The following is an 18,466-nucleotide window of genomic DNA, read 5'->3' as shown; positions in this document are numbered from 1 at the left end:
CATGCACGCATTATAGTCAAATGCATTGTTGATTATTTTCTAACTGATTTGGGACAGCACATTATCATGGCAGAATGTAGTGAATGTTTATGTTGCAGATAGTAAATCACTACATGTGTCCACATCACACACTTAACATAAAAGTCCACATGCTGGTGGATGTTGAAACATTTCAGAGTATTTACCTCCATCTTGTGGAACATTTGCAAACTGGAGTTCCTCAAACCACATCCTGAATGCTGGTTTGTGCAACCGCAAACCATACACCTCCACGCAGTCATGTCCAGCCTGAAACCGACATTTTAGGAAACCAAGGCCAACAATATCAAGAACTATGGAAACAACTTAATGCAAAACCATGTTAAAATCCTGAGACACAGTGTACGACTGAACACATTTCCACAAACCCGAAAGTAACATTGCATCAAAGCTCTAGCTGTATATGCAAAGACTACATTACCTCAGCCATTAAATACAAATTGCAAAAACATAATGTGCACAAGTAATACGGAAAAACATTTTAATATAAAATACTGTAGAAGGTCACAAGACTACATGTTTAGAGCACATCCTATGTTTGTCATGATGCAAATACTTCCTCTTGGTTCATGGTTGGCAGGACAATATACCTACAAATTCTGTATGACATGGAAACAAATACTTTACCTTAGTGAAAGTGCTTTATATAAAAAATTAGTGGGTGTCCTTGCTTATTAAAAAAAATGTTAAATACAAGTACAAAATCTAAAGGCAATTTATAGCACAAACTTTTCAGAAACAACAAAAATCTAAGCGAAACGCCCAAAACTGGCAATAGACGTTTTTTTTAACTCATGATTATAAAGATAATGTTGATTGCACAATGGCTGTAGACTAGAGTAATGACACTATTAACATTAAGATTGGTACCTTATAAGCCTCGCTTTTCATTCTGCAAATCTCCTGGGAAAATGAAGGCTTGGTTTACGGCACAAAGCTGTTAAAAATAAAATGCAGTGTGTCCTGTGAAGTGTTGCCAGCTGTTTGTAAATGAAAGAAGCCAGCGCTAGCTCCAATAGACGCTAGATGTCATTGCGCATCATTTGCATAAAGCTTTGTAGTTGAGTCGTTCGGAGAGACTTCTGTTGGCAGAAAAGCTGTGGACATTATAATGCTCTGCAGCATTGAGAATTCATTATAATAACATATATTTCAAAAATATTTTGTGCGTCTTTCCAAGTCAATAACTTTGCTGTTAATAGTAGGCTCTGAGGAAAATGAAAACATTGGTAACGCTGGGAAGGGAGGGGGTTCAAAGTTGTCTATTGCCACTTTAAGGGCCACAATACAGTTCTTTTCAGACAGGATTCTTCCGTACATCAATTAATGAATTGTTGGAAGTCAGTGGTCCAATGTTAAGGCTGGAGCGCCGCGACTCTCTGCGAGACTTCACCACAGGCATTGGGACCGGCCCGCCCCAGGACCCCGCCCCAGTTTGAACTACACGGTTAACAGGAACGTCCCCCGCTGCCTGGAGCCACAGCTCCTCCATGACAGCAGGTTCCTCTGTGGGGAGAGAGGAGCGCCTCCATGTGGACGGGAGGGGAGTGTTCACCAGCTCACGCATCTCCTCCCGGGACCTGCAGGCCTGGTCTGGGCTCCTGCCCCCGCTGCTGTCCTCAGGGAAGCGGGTCAACTTCTCCATGCTGTCAATGCCTGCTGCTCTTCCGTCATATGCTACATCGAAGGACAGCACGTCAAAAGGAGAGTTAGAGCCGTCAGATAGGAATGCTACGACATGGAACTTACTGAATCAAAACCAATGTTAACATACAGATCTGAGGGCTAAATATCTGATCAAAGAAACAGAAAGCCAAATAACATTCCTGGAAGCAAATCAACGTTTACCTTAGACGGCAGTGATGGAAATGTAATCGATTAACTTAAGCAATATACTTAAGTGAAATGTTTGTGAACTATTTACATTTTGAGGCAACTTCTTACTTCTACTGAGCATTTCAGAGAGAAAGGTTGTGTTTTTTTTACTTAAACACATGTATCAGACAGCTGCAGCTACTGGTTATTGTTTTTGTATTAACATTTTACATAGAAAGCCTGCGAAAATCAAACTAAAATCTTAACGATGATGCATTTATGAAGTTAGTATTAGCTCATGCTGCTGCCTTGCTTGATTTGCATCTGTTTGGAGTGTGGGTTGTGCATGTCCTCAGAAAGGAAGGAAATGCATTGTTATGGTTAAAAAGCAAGAATACCTTCAACCAGAGTCTTCTATTCAACAACACAAAATATTAAAGATGTAACTTCAGGCTTTAGAAAAGTTGGGGATATTTAAACTATTTTTTACCTTGTGCCATTTTAAAGAGTAAGTTGTTGTTTTTTAGAAAATAACAGGCGGATTGGTGGATAAAGAAAATAATAATTAATTTTAGCCCAAAGGAAAGATGTATCTGATTCCTGGTTCCTCAGCAATACACCAGTGAAGCTTTTCCCACACAGGCACAGAAGCTGATATGAATCTATGTAAGGATCTGAGGGAAACAAATGATCTTAAAAAAGTGGATGTGCCTCAGGATATGTGGAAGTGTATTTGCACTCAAGTCATTTTTTTGGGCAAGAAGCTAATTATAGCTTGGATAGTCAAAGCCATCTTGCCGGAAGCTGTAAACACAATGATTATATAATCATACATGTTAAAAGTAACAACACTTTTATCTGAATAGGTGTACCTTTAATATGCTCCTTTGGGTGGCTGCCTGGACCACAGAGCTCCCTGAGTTTGTTGCTTAGTTCCAGGTTTGCTGCTTTGTAGTGGTTCAGCTCCATGCTGAGGTTATGAATCCATCCTTCATACTGCCGCTGCCTTCCTGCCAGGCCCTCGTCTATTTGGTCTGTGGGGCACACACACCATAGTATGCACATTTTGATTATTTTATAAGTTGATTATGTAAATAATGTAATACAAAAAAATATATATTTTCTAACACAAAAATTGAACTTTTCGCATTACCTTCAATTTCAGTTCTACCTGGTAACCTTAACTATGTCCAATTTAGACCAGAGTGATGATTTTATATGTTTTATGGTGGTGCAAGCACAAAAACACATGCAGGAAACCTTTTTAATTTAGTGAGAGACAATAAATGTATTTTTAGTCCATGTGACCCGCACCTCGACACTGCTGCAGTAAGAGCTGCACACTCCTCTCGTGCTCCTTCTGCTGCTGTGTGAGCCGGCGGTCGGTGTCCAGCTGGGTGCGATCCAGAGCGTTGTCCAGCCACTGCACCAGCTTCTGCTGCTCGTCCAGCTGCATCTCCAGCTCAGCCAGGGCCAGCTGCAGCTTACGCTCCTCCTCACGCAGAGTCACCACCTGCAGGAAACAGCAACACTGTTCAGCCTGAATATTGCTGAATGTATTAAGAGTCTTATCCAACAAGGTGTGGCACTGCTCAGCTTTAGGAAGGAGTATGGTCGTTTAATGTTATTGATGCTAAATAACATTAGCGTGGTGTGATCAACCAGCCAGCTTTTTGATTGAAAGCAGTACATATCGCATTTTGTAATGGTTAAGTAGGCCGGAATCTCTTTTTATTTGTGTACAGACCTTGTCGAAGTACTTGCACAGCAGAGCTCTGGTCTCAGAAGCCGAGAGGTAGCTGAGTTTGGCCATAAGGTTCACCTCCCACTGGGAGAGCATACTGGCAGAAGCCCTCAGCTGTCTCTGTCTCTGAGTGATGGCCTCATTTTTGTACTCGATGGCAGCATCCAGAGCCTCGATCGCCTCGTCCAACTGGAAAAGTGTTCGCTCCTCCTTCAAATGTCAGAGGGAACAGATGGATTTAATTAGAGTGTGAACATTCAGTCAAAAACAGACATTATCACCGATTTGTTACGGCTAGTCATATTTCCTAATAGTGCCATGTAAGACCTGAATTCAGGTTTGTTGAACAGAAGAATCTCTTACTTTGAAATACAATTATATTCCTCTTGCACATATTAGAAAAGCTATCTGTATCATAACAAAACAAAAAACAAATCCTATCCCTTCTTATATAGGTCTTTCTGTTGGTACTTAAATCCCAGAGCAGAGTCCTGCATCGGGTCGGGTGCCCGACGGGTGACCCGCAAAAAAGGTGATTCACGGGTGGTATTTTTTCAAACGCTTTTTTCCGGGTTCGGTTCTGGGTAAAACAAAGATGATGCGGGTCGGGTCGCGGGTGTTGCATACAGGGCCGTATCCAGGATTTCCTAAATACCGAGGTCCAAATATGTTAGGGGGGTTCGGCGGACACCCCCCGAGATTTTTGGGATTTTCATGATCTAGTTAGGTGCTTTTTAAGTCCTGTGGGGGGTCACAAATTGGATAATATATTGATTTCAAACCATGTCAGTGGGCTGCAGCATCAATTATTTTTGAAAGTGTAATGCATAAGAATCAGTTGATTGTTACTATTAATGATCAAGACATGCAGAAGAGGCTACAATGATCACAACACATTGTCAACATTCATTTTCCACGTCTCTCTCCTTTCCATAACCTGCAGCCTCTCTTCCATCTTCTTGAGTCTCTCTGTCTTCTTCCTGTTCATTACTCTCTCTGTCCTCTACTCTTTCTCTTTGTTCAATCTCTCCCTCATTGTTCACTTTTTGCTCCTCCTCACTTGTCGCTCCTGCCAGTGAATCAAAAGCAATTCAGCAATTCAGTTCATTTCACTTGTTTGTTTGCATTCTTTTTGTCATTTAAATCTGTTTTGTTTGATTATCAAAAGAGAACAAAGATGTAAGCAAATTGTGTTTTATACAATTGTATGTTATTATGACATCATAACTGCAATAGATGTAGGCATATGTTTTTTTACAATTATTCCTATTGTAAATTAAGACTATTGTTATAGATATACATATATATATAGATGGGGTTATTAAGCCTACATTATTTTGTGTGACTATACCTGCAGTTCCTCCCTGACTTCCATCACTTTCTCTCTCTCTCTCTTTCTCTCTGCCTTTCCTGTCTCTTCCTTACCAAAGCTGAACTTCGACTGACGTAGTCTTTTCATTATATCTGAGTCAGTGTAAAAAGAAAACAGTACAATGTTATATCTCCATTGTTTTACTCAAATTGAAATGAAAGAAAAAAAAGGTTAAAAAGGTAATCCTTCTGACATTGGATGAATGTAATTCACTTTAGCTCTCTAGCTAGTTTATTCACGCAATTTAAACCAAAGTATAGCTGCAAATTGCAATATAAGTTAGTGTGCATGTTGTCGGACGTCCACTGACTAACGTAGAGCGTTCACACAGGATCTGCTGGTCATGTGATGTCCTGATGAACAGAAACACAAGCAGCCCGCTGGACTCAGATCTCTAGATACTTCATCACTCCTTCGCTGCTCCGGTACAAGTCCGGGCTGCTCGGCTGCGGTGGTTTGTTGATAAATGTCGTCTTCTTCTGTTTGCTTTGATCGAGGCTACGCAGTGATGCAGCGCCCCCATCGGCAGTAAATGGAAGTACTACAAAGAACCCCGTTTAGTGCAGTTATTTCACATGTTTTGTATCCACAGCTCGAAAAATATTACCGAGGTCCGGACCTCGGTGACCTCAATGGTAGATACGGCCATGGTTGCATAATAAATATATTAAAATAATAATAATTTAGTTTAATGTTTAAATCCTCAGACCTCTCCCCCGCGGGACCGCGCATAATCATAACCTCTGCAGCGCATCAATCTGCTTCTGAGCGCGCCACATTCGAAATGGCTGAGGTGAAGCTCTCTAGCGGAGAATACAGCTTTTTCAATAACACTTCCTCAAGAGCGAAATCCAACGTCTGGGAGGCTTTTGGTTTCATCCTAGATGGAGAGAATAACCAACATCCCACGCTTTTTGAGACAAACATGCGACTGCGTGTGTTAATAATTGCACGTTTTCACTGCTCATATATATGCGGGTTCGGGTCGGGTTGCGGATCCTGTGCCGACGGGTCGGGTCGGGTTGCGGAACTAATTGGCAATATGTGCGGGTATCGGGGCGGGTTCGGTATTGCACGTCGCGGGTGCGGGGCGGGAGCGGGTCGTGAAAATCAGACCCGTGCAGGACTCTGCCCCAGAGTGATATCTGACCTCAGGTGAGAGCAGGCTGCCCTGCCGCAGCTTATCGTCCAGCTCCACTCTCTGTTTGAGCAGAGAATCTTTCTCTTGCCGCAGGTTGGAGATCTCCTGACGAATGTGTTGTGAGTCTTGAGCACTGCTGCTGCGAAGTTGTCCATTCCTCTCACTCAACTCTTGCTCAAGTGACTCAATGCGCCCCGTCAGAGTCACCAGGTTTTGACTCAGTGCCTGGGGAGAAAATGAGTTCAAACATGTTCAGCATGTGCTTGTTTTCTTTGTCACTGAATTGAGTTGTTTGTGGTTGTTTCTACCTGACTGGAGCGAAGCCTCTTTGTCTCCAGTCCGCTGCGTTCCTGCAGCAGGGCTTCCTTCTTGGCCAGGATTGTTTCTCGTTTAGTCAGCTCTCCTTCCAGATCTTCCAGTTCCTTCCGCTGGCCCAGTACCCGCTCCATTTCCTCATCCAGCCAGCGTTTTTGTTCCTCAATCTTCTGCTCACAGAGGGTCGAGACACAAAAAGCCAAGCGGTCATGCGGAAATAGAGACACAGGCACACAAACTGAGGATGAAGGGGAATGACAGCCCAGCAGGAGAAATGTAAGGCGCCAAAATGACAAATGTGACACATTTTCAGGGGTGTTTTAAAACAGTTTGTTTTCTATACATTCAAAGTGATTGGAGATATCATCTCCGTGAGGTTTCCACCTGTTGTTCTTCCAATGAGATGACAGAGCCGTTACTGCCGCTGCGTCTCTGCCTCTGGAAGGCAGCGACCTCCTCTGTCTTTATCCTGAGGATCTTCTGCTGCTGCTCATTTTTTATCTCAAGTTCCTAGAGAAGAGATGGAGAGGAGGAAGAAAGGAAGATAAAGATCAATTGCAGTATATGTTTTCCTACAAACCATTGCCAGACATTTGGACGTGGCCGGGATGTATTTTAGTGATTTGCAATGAACTACAACAAGCTTGGTTCTAAATGTAGTCATTGGGTTTCCTGATACTGTGCATTTAAATCATATTCAATATTTGTAATTAGCTACGATGACTTAAATGAGCCTTGGTTTTCTGATAAAACACCATTTGAAAATGTATACAAAATTATAATTTTGCATTATGTAGGGATGAATCAGTCCAACTCTTATACAGTACTGATACTTTGGGTCTCAGCCGAGGTACCTTGACTCTGTGGGTTCTTCTTTGCATCTCGGTCTCCAGACGTCGTTTCTGCTGACTCTCCTGGCGCAGCCTCTTCTGCAGCTGCTCCTGCTGCGTCCTCATGCTCTGAACGCTTCGCTCCAGCTCCAACACTCGCCGCTCGCTCTGGGCAGGAAGGTTAGCGAGGCGAGCGGTGTCCCTCTGACGCTGACTGAGAACCTAACACAAAACCATAATACACGTTTTCAATTTCAGAAGGTCAAAACAAACATATAAATAAAGAATAGTGCAGTAATTTTGCATATCAGAAAAAGAGAATTAGTTTTTAAAAAAGCGTCTTAGCACGACATCATTCTTTCAGATTAGGGCAGAACAATTATTGGGAATTTGATTGAAAAAGCAATATTTTGGACTAGTGTGATATCTGAATCACAGGAGGCAAAATCTAACCCAACAATACCATCTTTAAAGTATTGTGCTGTTGCAGCTCCTTTTTGGGACTATTAATTCTACAAACTTCCGAAAAGGATTGTTTGGGAAAGATCAACGCAAAAATCCCCCCATGATCATTAATCATTAATCGAAAAACAAAAATAATGATGTGAAAATGAACACTCTCCAGTATTTTGAATCAATTTTGATATCAGTCAAACAAATCACACTTCTATATTTTATCTAAATCCTGGAACCCTACATCGAATATCAACTCAAATCAGCATCATGACCTCCTAGTTGTTTTGCCTATGTATAACAAGGTAAGGCCTGTGTAATATAAAGTATAAATACAGAGGTGTGGCAGTCCAACCTGCACTTTGCTCTGAGCAGCAGCTATCTTCCTGCGACATTCCTGAGCTCTGGTCTTGTCCGATGCGCTGACGTCCCTCTCTTGCCTCTCCAGATCCTGCAGCTGCCGTTGAGCCTCCTGCAGCTCCTGTCGAGCCTGAACAGCTTCACGCTCCAGAGCCGTGATCTTATGGCTGTACTGCTTGTTCAGGGCCTGGGCATCCTTACCTAAAAAAAAAAAAAAAATGTGAGGTGTAAAGACACAAAAGTAAACCTTTATTTGGAAAAGATTTAGCCAAGGAAGGAAACAAAATGGGAATCGTTACCCGTTTTGACCAGCTCCTTGATGAGTTCCTCCTTCATACGGATGGTGACAGAGAGCTCCCTGATCTTCTGCTGTGCCTGAAGAAGACCCCTGTCTGAAACACCTTCAAAGCTTTTCAGACTTTCACGCACAGATGTCTCCCCGGCACTGGAGTTGGCTAAACAGAGATTGGAGAGAAAACACTGGAGGTCAGCATGGTGGTATCATGAGGAAGGTGACCGAGCTTCAAGAAGGCAGACAGGGTTCAAACCCTTCTGTGAAAAAACGACGTACATGCTTTTCTGGCTAAACAGCGGTGCTGGTCCGGATAAGGCAGAGAGATAAGACCTCTAACACCCACTGCTGGTGCTCCTGACAGCGCGTTCCTCCTGGTCCAGGTCATGTTCACCTGTCTGACAGAATTATAAACATTACACATATATTTCACACACATAACATGATCACATGTATTTTATGTTTTATCAACACTCGATTTAAATAGTCTAAGTTGCAAGCCATGATTTCTTAGAAACATACTGGCGTCTCTCCAGGCTGAGGTCGTAAAGTCTGGCCTCTTCTTCTTCTGTGTCCTCAAGCTCTGCTCCTCTTAGGTTCTCCTGCTCCTCATACAGGCTACCATCCTGATCACCAAACATCCCCTCACCAAGACACCCCACTGGACTGATCTGCACACACAAATAAACCCACAGATCAACCCATTGGGAAGCTACATCATATTTCTATTTCTTACCTTAAACATACACACAAGGCCATAGGCCAAAGAACTAGCTGCTTGGTTACCTGTCTGTGTTTGCCTCCATTCTGACTGTGTACCAGGGAGCCGATAGGGGCTGTGTGAGGCCGGGGTCTCAGGTTATGGCCCAGGCCCATCAGCCCTGGAGTGGACAGCAGACACTGCAGCTCTGCTATCAAGTCCTGTTGCTCCTGCAGCTTATCACTCTGACACAGAAGAAAATGGATCAAATAAGTAACAAATCAGCAAAGACAACAAAGCAAAAACTTGAAGTGAAAATCAGTCCATTACGATATTATATTTTCAGGGGTGCACATAACTTTCTCAGTGAGGTACTCAGATCAGTGTTTGGTACTCCAACTTCTGGCTCCACTCAAAGTTATGTTATGAAGCCCTCTGTATCGCGAACGTCAACGGGGGGGCGGGGGGGGTGCTAGTGGACTACTTCATGACCACAGAGGGTGAACGTCTCCAGTGAAGGGGGGGGAGTCTCCCTCCGCAGCCGGTTTGCGTAGTTTTGGCACAATTCCGTTGTACAGACCGACGTTAACAGCAGCCCTGTCTGTGCACACGGAGACCGACTCTGTCGTCCGGTGATCTAACCGCATTCTGGAAAAGCTTCACAAGTACGTCGGTACGCATTTCAGATTGTTGCCGCGCATGCGTACCTGCACCCCTGATTATATTATAGTCAGGATCACCGCACCCTATCTGACCCTACCCTGTTTTGACCAAGTACATACATATGTCATGCCATGATTACTCTGGGAAATGCTGCCCTAATGGGAAAACAGTATTAGAATGGCTCTGCATCTTACCTGCTGCTTGTATTGCTCCATAGCGTCCTCCAGAGCAGCTAAAAAGTCTGTGTTCTCTCCCTCCAGCCTCTGGATCTGTGCTTGAAGCATGTCCATACTTTCCTCTTTCTCTCCATGCTCAAGGCTCCACCTCTCCTCCGCAGCCTCTGGATCCTGAGTTAGTAAAACATATAGTTACATATTTGTGGTGTGTACCTAGGGTTCTGACTAAAACATTTGAATAAAGAGACAGACCTGGTTCCTCACAGAGGGCCAGCCTCTCCTCAACCCAACAGTGTCTTCATTGGAGCTGTTCTCGATGCCGCTGTCAGGTCCGGAGCCCGTGGTCAGTCCGCTGCGCTCCTCCTCCACTGAGCACAGCCACTCCTTCACTCTCAGACTCTGCTCTGCACTCAGAGCCCCTTCACTCTGCAGCTCCCGCAGCAACCTGGGATATATTTAAAATAGAATATGTGAAGGAAGGCAGCATCTCTTTATAATGAATGAAACTTAAGGAAAGGTCATGTCATAGTCATGCTGAGAGACAAGTAACTCTCCAGTGAATGAAGCCTCGTCAAGATGATACTGCCTGTAGCTTTATGCCACCAAACATCACTGTTTGCCAGAGAGGTGCCATGTTTTACATATAAAAAAAACAGTAAACAAAGATGTCCTTTTATTTTAGCAGAGAGCTACACTCGATAAAATATAAAGTCATAGCCGGTCTCTGGCTGTATCTAAAATACAAAGGCAATGTTGATGAAAGGAGGAAATATGGCATTGCAAAGGTATAGCTTTTATTTCAATAGTTTTTTTAATGTCAGTAGAGTTGTATCACAAAAAGACATAAGCTACTATATACAGGACTGTCTCAGAAAATTAGAATATTGTGATAAAGTTCTTTATTTTCTGTAATGCAATTAAAAAAACAAAAATGTCATACATTCTGGATTCATTACAAATCAACTGAAATATTGCAAGCCTTTTATTATTTTAATATTGCTGATTATGGCATACAGCTTAAGAAAACTCAAAAATCCTATCTCAAAAAATTAGAATAGTTCCTCAGACCAAGTAAAAAAAAAAGATTTATAACAGCAAAACACAATCAAACATTTGAAAATGTCCATTAATGCACTCGGTACTTGGTTGGGAATCCTTTTGCACGGATTACTGCATCAATGCGGCGTGGCATGGAGGCAATCAGCCTGTGGCATTGCTGAGGTGTTATGGATGCCCAGGATGCTTCAATAGCGGCCTTTAGCTCATTAGCATTGTTGGGTCTGGTGTCTTTCAGCTTCTTCTTCACAATACCCCACATATTCTCTATTGGGTTCAGGTCAGGGGAATTTGCAGGCCAATCGAGGACAGTAATGCCATGGTCAGTACACCAGTTACTGGTGGTTTTGGCACTGTGGGCAGGTGCCAGATCATGCTGGAAAATGAATTCCTCATCTCCATAGAGCTTTTCAGCAGACGGAAGCATGTAGTGCTCTAAAATCTCTTGGTACAAAGCTGCATTTACTCTGGGCTTGATGAAACACAGTGGACCAACACCAGCAGCTGACATGGCTCCCCAAACCATCGCTGACTGTGGGAACTTCACACTGGATTTCAAGCAACTTGGATTTTGCTCCTCTCCAGCCTTTCTCCAGACTCTGGCGCCTTGACTTCCAAATGAAATACAAAACTTGCTTTCGTCTGAAAAGAGGACTTTGGACCACTGTGCAACTGTCCAGTGCTTCTTTTCCTTAGCCCAAGTCAGACGCCTCTTCCGTTGTCTTGAGTTCAGAAGTGGCTTGACCATGGGAATACGGCTATTGTAGCCCATTTCCCGGACACGTCTGTGAACAGTGACTTTTGATACCTGGACTCCAGCTTCAGTCCACTGTCTTTGAAGCTCCCCCAAATTCTGAAAGCGACTCTTCTTCACAATGCTGTTAAGGCTGCGGTCATCTCTCTTGGTTGTGCAGTGTTTCCTGCCACATTTCCCCCTTCCAACAGACTTTTTGTGGATGTGCTTTGAAACTGCACTCTGTGAACAGCTTGCTCTTTGAGAAATTTCTTTTTGTGTCTTACCCTCCTGATGGAGGGTGTCAATGACGGTCCTCTGGACAGCAGTCAGATCAGCAGTCTTCCCCATACTTGTGATTTAGTTTACTGAACCAAGCTGAGTGTTTTTCAAGGCTCAGGAAACCCTTGCAGGTGTTTCGAGTTAATTAGACGATTCAAGTGATTCGTTGAACACCCTACTAGTATACTTTTTCATGATATTCTAATATTTAGAGATAGGATATTTGAGTTTTCTTAAGCTGTATGCCATAATCAGCAATATTAAAATAATAAAAGGCTTGCAATATTTCAGTTGATTTGTAATGAATCCAGAATGTATGACATTTTTGTTTTTTTAATTGCATTACAGAAAATAAAGAACTTTATCACAATATTCTAATTTTCTGAGACAGTCCTGTATTGAGCTTTGGCTGAACAGATACTCTAACGTCCCGTCCACACAGCGGCGTACGTTGAAAGCTTCACCATTCACTTTGAATGGGGTGACATCACTTTTCGCCGAACTGCATTGTGGGAAGCGAAGCGGAGCTTTGCTGGCGTGGCTCGCTGCAAAAGTTGAGCAATGTTCAACTTTTGAAGCTTCGGCGGAAGCGTCAGCCAATCAAATCATATGCCAGTACAAGCTCTAGCCAATCAAACCGCGTGCTTGTGTGTCCGGGGCGGGAGATTCATGTGATTGGTTGTTGGTCGAGTTTCAGACACGCCCGCCGGCAAGCGTCAACGCACTCCGCCGTGTGGACGCTGCGTAATACTTGTTTGTAGGATTTGGCCTCCTAATGGAATTTTCCATTTAATTAGGATGTATTTTTGAAAATTAGTAAAGTTAATATTATGGAGGTAATTTGAGTACCATTGTTTTAAGGAAATAACTGGGACCAACGGCTTATACATAGTAAATCACAAATGATCTTACCACTTAATAGAGAATGAAGTATTCATCTTGCACGATCAATGTGCTCTCACCTGTAGGCAGTGTCTGTGCACGTCCTGTAGTGGGCGCTCTGAGCCTGCAGTCTGCTGATCTCTCCCTCTCCAAGTCGAGGTCTCCTGCTTGGATCCGCGTGAGAAATGATGCGGGTCTCTGAGCGCTGGCGGTTTTCGAGGGCTCTGCGAAGGGCTTTTATTTGTTGCTCCAGCCCTTCTACCCTATCAGGCTCACGCTTGCAGTTGACCGTCGCCCGGTTCTGAATGTTTCTGGCCCTTGTGGCGTAGTTTAGTGTATTCAGGCTCTCATCAAAGTCTGACGAAGAGGGGCTGATGCAGGCAATCATCAGGGTTTTTGAATTTCCTCCCAAAGAGTCTTTTAGGATCCTGGGTGAAACAAGGATTATATGATCAACATAGTAGTAATGCCTAAATTCTAAACAACATCACACGTAAGCAAATGTAAACACTGTTAAATCCTGCACTGCTGCAGTAGTATATAAATTAAATGAGTATTTCCTGAGCTTATTCAAATGTACCTTGTGATTTTAGAATCCCTGTATGGTATGTGTGAGCCTTTCCTCTTGGGATCTCCGAGTGCTCCGATAACATTTCCCAGAGCCAGAAGTCCGCTGTTAATCTGGATACTCTCTTTCAGTCTCTCGCCGGTGTTTCCCGTCTTTAAGATGCGCTCTGACCCCGCCAGGTCAACAAAGTGGAACTTGGAAGACAACATTTGCGGTCCAGAATTTGAAGCAGACCCATAAAGGCGAGAGGCTCCCCGGCGCTGGTCCATATACACGGTAAAAATGGTGTGTGACCGGCTGGAGTTCTGATTCATCTGAGTTGCACCAGTGTGCCTGGCTGTGTTTCCTGACTCTAGTAAACTCAACACCTCATCAAGACCCTCCACCTCGCACTCCTTCACGCCATACAGAACTATGGAGACGGAGAGACAAAAAATGTAAAGATGAATTATTCATAAATCAACAGTCAAAAGTAAAATGCTATTCAATATCACAACGACAAAGAGATTCTCAAAGTCAAATCTGGCTGTCAATTCTGTACCAATGTTGCCTTTATCCTCCCGGATGAGGATGTCCTTGCTGGCAGTCTCCACTTCCAGCAGGTCGTTGAACTCCTCTTTGTAGACCTCCAGATAGGAGACGCGGACAGAGAAGTCATTGAGGTCATTTTCATCCAGCAGCTTGAAGACATCTGCAACAGCCCTGGGGATGATACCCTGCTCCTCATCTCTAAAGGAACCTACAAACACAATTAGAAAACAAACTATTGGCAACAACTTGTTTGAGTAAAACTTGATTAGAGCAGTGTGTACTTTGTTGGACAAGACCAACTAAGGACTTAGCTGACAACAATTGAAGTGGACATTGGATGAAATAGATCAAATAAATCACTTACAGATATTAGCTTCCCCGATGGTGTAAGTCTTGCCTGAGCCTGTCTGCCCATACGCAAACACTGTGGCATTGAAACCTTGAAAGAAGGCATCTATGAGCGGCTGAACAGACAAAGAGTAAACATCGTCTTGGCAGCAAGTTTCTTCAAAAAGGTAGTCGCAAAGAAAGTGTCTGTCGTGACCCAGAGTAACACGACACAGCTCCGAGTCCACGGTGATGCAGCTCTCGTGGCAGTGAAGAAGCTCTTTGGGCAGCAGGGGACGCACTCGGACAGCTACTTGAACTGCAGAATAATCCCCTCTGCCTTGGCCACTGGGAACCTTGGGAGACATTTCTGCTGCTCCGCTGAAGCTCTTCTGGATTCCTCTGCTACATGTGGATCATCTTAGTGGCAATGGATAGAAATCCTCTTTCACCAAATTCTTCGTCAACACCCCATGTTATCTGGCTGAATGATTTAAAATGGTTATATGTGAGAATGTGATAAATTAGAAAGCAATGGACAAAAGTAGCAACTCAAAATTAAATGTAAAACCATATTCTAAAACACACTTTAACCTACAATAAAAAATGGTGATATGGATACATACTTTAATAATGCAAAATCAAAAATGGTATATATGATAGTAAATAGCCTGAAAAGAAAGGCGTTACTGATTTTGGTATTGATTAAATACCTGATAAATCAAGTTACTTCATCACATTGGTTTTTCTGTAGACCCGGCCAGCCTATTGCTTGACCTCGGTATGATTATGTTTTAAAAATCTATACCAAATACCAAATGTACAGCCTTACATTTTCTCACCTTCTAGATAATATGGCCTTTCTCAGTTGAAAACGTAATACTTTATAGGGATGTTTGCATGCATGTTATTGTTTAGACATACAGGGCATGTGTTTCTTTTGTTTCTATGAAGATACAGGTATTTCAAGGTTATGATGTTAATACCTGTAATGTAAATGTAACCCAACCTTGGAATGCCTAGCTTTTAAGCGAAAAATACATGTCAAAAAGACGTGAGATTAGGTATACATTTTAGTTTTTTGCTTTGAAGAGGTGGCCCTGCATACATTTGCCTTATACAAACACACTTTGATATGCTTAATTATACGAAACATTAAATACAACTGAGGTTTCTAAAATATGGATTTAGATGTATTAAGTAATGGATGATTAGAAAACTGATGAGATGACTTAGCCTTATGCTAACGCTACTACACAGTGATATGTGAGACAACATAACTTTATATCAAACTCCTTAAGTTTCAGACTATCTTCCCGTTAGGAAAGCTTGTTTACTTTCACTAGGTTTCTTAACTTTACGTAAAAAGACGAACGCCATCATTAGATAGCATTTTTAAAACACCATGGTCCCATAAAGTTATCTTGGCCATGTTAGCAACTTAGATTACCGTTATCCACAAACACACACACATGGAGTCTTTTCTTTTACTTGTAAGACATATTTTCAACAAATCTCCCACGGTGGTTTGCTCGCCTGTTTCCCAGATAACTTCAGCTAAGCTAAAGTTAGCAAGTTAGCCAGAAGTCCGAACAACAACATCAAACATGGGGATGAGGCTGGATATCGTGCTCTAGAGGGGCAACTGAGATAAATGATCCCGTAAGAGATACAGCATGGACTGATGTGGTAAGACCTTACAACCATTAACAGTTCACACAACTTACTTTTTAATGTGGCAGAAATCACACCGCGGATTTAGGATAACACTGGAGATTTTTTGGGAGTATGGAAGTTGAGGGGCAGTCAGGGGGGAGGAGCCCGAAAGTTAGAGCTGAATGTTGGGTGTGGTCTCCACCAGAAAGCATCATCGCTGCAGAGAGCCTGGTTGATCTTTTTAATAAAGTTTATTACACATACATTTACTAGCGAAAGTTAAGGATTGTTCCTTTAAGATTGTGCATCACAAACAAACGTAGAGAAATAGATGTGAAAATATTAGACAGAATTAATACAACAAAGATTATATTTCCTTTTTCTGTCTCCCTTAATAACAAATGTAGGCCTACTGTTTGCAAGACTGAACAAGATAGTATTTGTTTTATGGTTGCCTGCCTCTAACATAACATTTTAAAAATGTTCAAATATGTTAATATATGAATAAGTGTGCAAAACAGCATATTATCAATTTTCAATACCACCACTTGTTTTGAATATGATGGAGACAATAACTTGTTAACTTTTTTTCTTTTAAATGTTGTAAGATACATTTCAAATCATTGTTTAAAATAAATCAGCATTTTGACATGCCTTGTGTATCTTACCTTGAGCCCTCTGCAGGTAAAGTTCATAGAGAGAGACATCAACACTATGTAATGATGAATTGCAAAATAACTAAGATCACACACAAAAGGAGATATAACAGGAGTTTATCACAACCACTGATTTCAAATAGCAGTGTCTTTTGTAATTTTCCGCACAAAGATTACAATATATTCTCTACTGAGTAGCAAAACACAGATTTTGGCCACTTTATGATGTCATAACGATGTTTTTGGCTATCGGCTAATGGTTACACAAGCCATTAGCTTATTACCTGAATCCTCCTTCCTTACTGCTGCACGTGTTGTCAAGTTGGTGGAGATGTTTCTTCATTTTCATGTTTTGGCAAATTTGTGTTTTTATATTTGCATTGTTTTTGAGAGTGCAGCACATTTCTCCTAATGTAAGTGTTTGCACCTGTCGGCCACCTCAGTCTATAGTGTTTAAATATAACCCCTGTGTGTGCTTAACATATAACCCAGACTCAGAAATGTAATTCTTAATTTGAAGGCTTACACTTGCCATAGCTTGAATATGCAATTTTTTTCTTCTGTGCATCTTCCTAACAACCCTAACCCTAAAAAGACAATATACATAACCAAGTATTGAACAGAGTAGAACTGGGCAGCAGGGGGCAGTGTAACATCATGGATTAAAAGTTCACAGAACACATACAGGCTTTTTTTTCTTTTGCAATGGATTTTAGATGTAAACACAACAATACATGTGCTCATTGATAATTGAATGTGCAGTATTTGTACAAAAACGTGATGTTTTATTGGTGCAAAAGCAAATCAAGTAATATATTTAAGATTTGAAAATGAGGTCCGATGTCCCAAATCCCGTTTTCGGTATAGCACAGGGAAGATTTGCTTTTCTGACCACATCAACTGTGGGCACTCTTGGCAGGCCTCTCTCCACTCACCTGCATGTCCAGATTAAATGGCCCTCAGCCAAACTGGCTTTGGAGTCCTGTCTGCACTCTCCAGAGCCTCTGCAGACTCAGTCACACTCTCCTTTGTTCCATTAGACTTCAGAGGAGACCGAGGTATTCCCTTTCAAAAGTAAGTACCAGTGATAATCCAGCCTGCTGTCAAAGATAGTGTGCTGGTTTCTTATGACCGTAGCTCACAACTAGACTGAGATCAGGATATTGATTTCAGGCCTCGTACACACTGCCAGCACTCATTAGGATGGTTTTTATCTGTATGGTGTGACTCAGCCACATTGGCGACAGCTGAAGAGAAAGGATAGTTGATGGAAATAGAGGAGTGGGGATAGAAGGAAGAGAAGGTGGATGTAATATGATAAGGTAGAGCAGGGAGGAAAAGTGAGGACAGTGAGTGAGGGGTTGTAAAGTGAAACAGCACAATCAAAACACCAGATATGAGACCAGGGTCTATCAGGCAGACTTTCTGAGAGCCAAGTTTGTATTGATGTTTGTTATGTACCATAGCTGGATCTCACACAAGTAATACAGAATAAAAACACATACATGATAAGCTGTAGATGATATGAAAAGGATTGCATTTTTAATTTATGGGGGGGACAGGGGGTGAAAAAGTTAATCGTTAGTTCCTGATTCACCTCTACCTTAGTCTATTCCCCCATTAAAACAGAAGAGGCAGCAACAGAGGGAGAACAGTGAGATGTCTATTCTTCGGTGGTAATAAAGACAGCAGATTTTAATTCAGCTTGCAACCCTCAGTGACTGGCTGGCATGAATCGTCTTCCATTCAGCCCTCTCTATTCAGCCATCACTCTCTGTCTGCCTCCCTATCTCTAAGCATCTTTTTTCTTCCCTCAGCTTGCAATCTCGTTTAAGGATCCCCCCGCCCCCTCAGCTGTGTCCTCTGCGAACCTCT

At 42.4% G+C, this 18,466-nt stretch overlaps 1 protein-coding gene across 1 annotated transcript; it reads right to left on the bottom strand.

Annotated features, from left to right (window-relative positions):
- Nucleotides 1–503: 503 nt before the first annotated feature.
- On the bottom strand, nucleotides 504–16,145 carry kif7 (kinesin family member 7). The gene is made up of 20 exons (XM_079663993.1): nucleotides 16,007–16,145; nucleotides 14,317–14,763; nucleotides 13,963–14,160; nucleotides 13,434–13,833; nucleotides 12,934–13,281; nucleotides 10,153–10,345; nucleotides 9,919–10,071; nucleotides 9,148–9,306; nucleotides 8,884–9,032; nucleotides 8,641–8,759; nucleotides 8,369–8,524; nucleotides 8,065–8,270; nucleotides 7,281–7,478; nucleotides 6,811–6,936; nucleotides 6,420–6,596; nucleotides 6,121–6,336; nucleotides 3,602–3,808; nucleotides 3,169–3,367; nucleotides 2,727–2,888; nucleotides 504–1,716 (listed from the first exon to the last, which is right to left on the bottom strand). Exons 2-20 carry the CDS (start codon nucleotides 14,645–14,647, stop codon nucleotides 1,337–1,339), a joined length of 4,077 nt encoding a protein of 1,358 aa, XP_079520119.1. The 5' UTR covers nucleotides 14,648–14,763; nucleotides 16,007–16,145; the 3' UTR covers nucleotides 504–1,336.
- Between the last annotated feature and the right edge of the window lie 2,321 nt (nucleotides 16,146–18,466).

Source organism: Notothenia rossii (genome assembly GCF_949606895.1).
Source record: "Notothenia rossii genome assembly, chromosome: 2".
NCBI lineage: Eukaryota > Metazoa > Chordata > Actinopteri > Perciformes > Nototheniidae > Notothenia > Notothenia rossii.
This window is presented reverse-complemented; position numbering and strand designations above follow the sequence as displayed.

Excerpts from the sequence above, each read along its gene's own strand:
- kif7 (XM_079663993.1), bottom strand. The coding sequence starts at position 14,647 with ATGTCTCCCAAGGTTCCCAGTGGCCAAGGCAGAGGGGATTATTCTGCA. Across the intron at positions 10,346-12,933 it reads TGCACAGACACTGCCTACAG|GTTGCTGCGGGAGCTGCAGA; the intron begins GTGAGAGCACAT and ends AATATATCCCAG. Across the intron at positions 3,368-3,601 it reads TGTGCAAGTACTTCGACAAG|GTGGTGACTCTGCGTGAGGA; the intron begins GTCTGTACACAA and ends TGTTTCCTGCAG.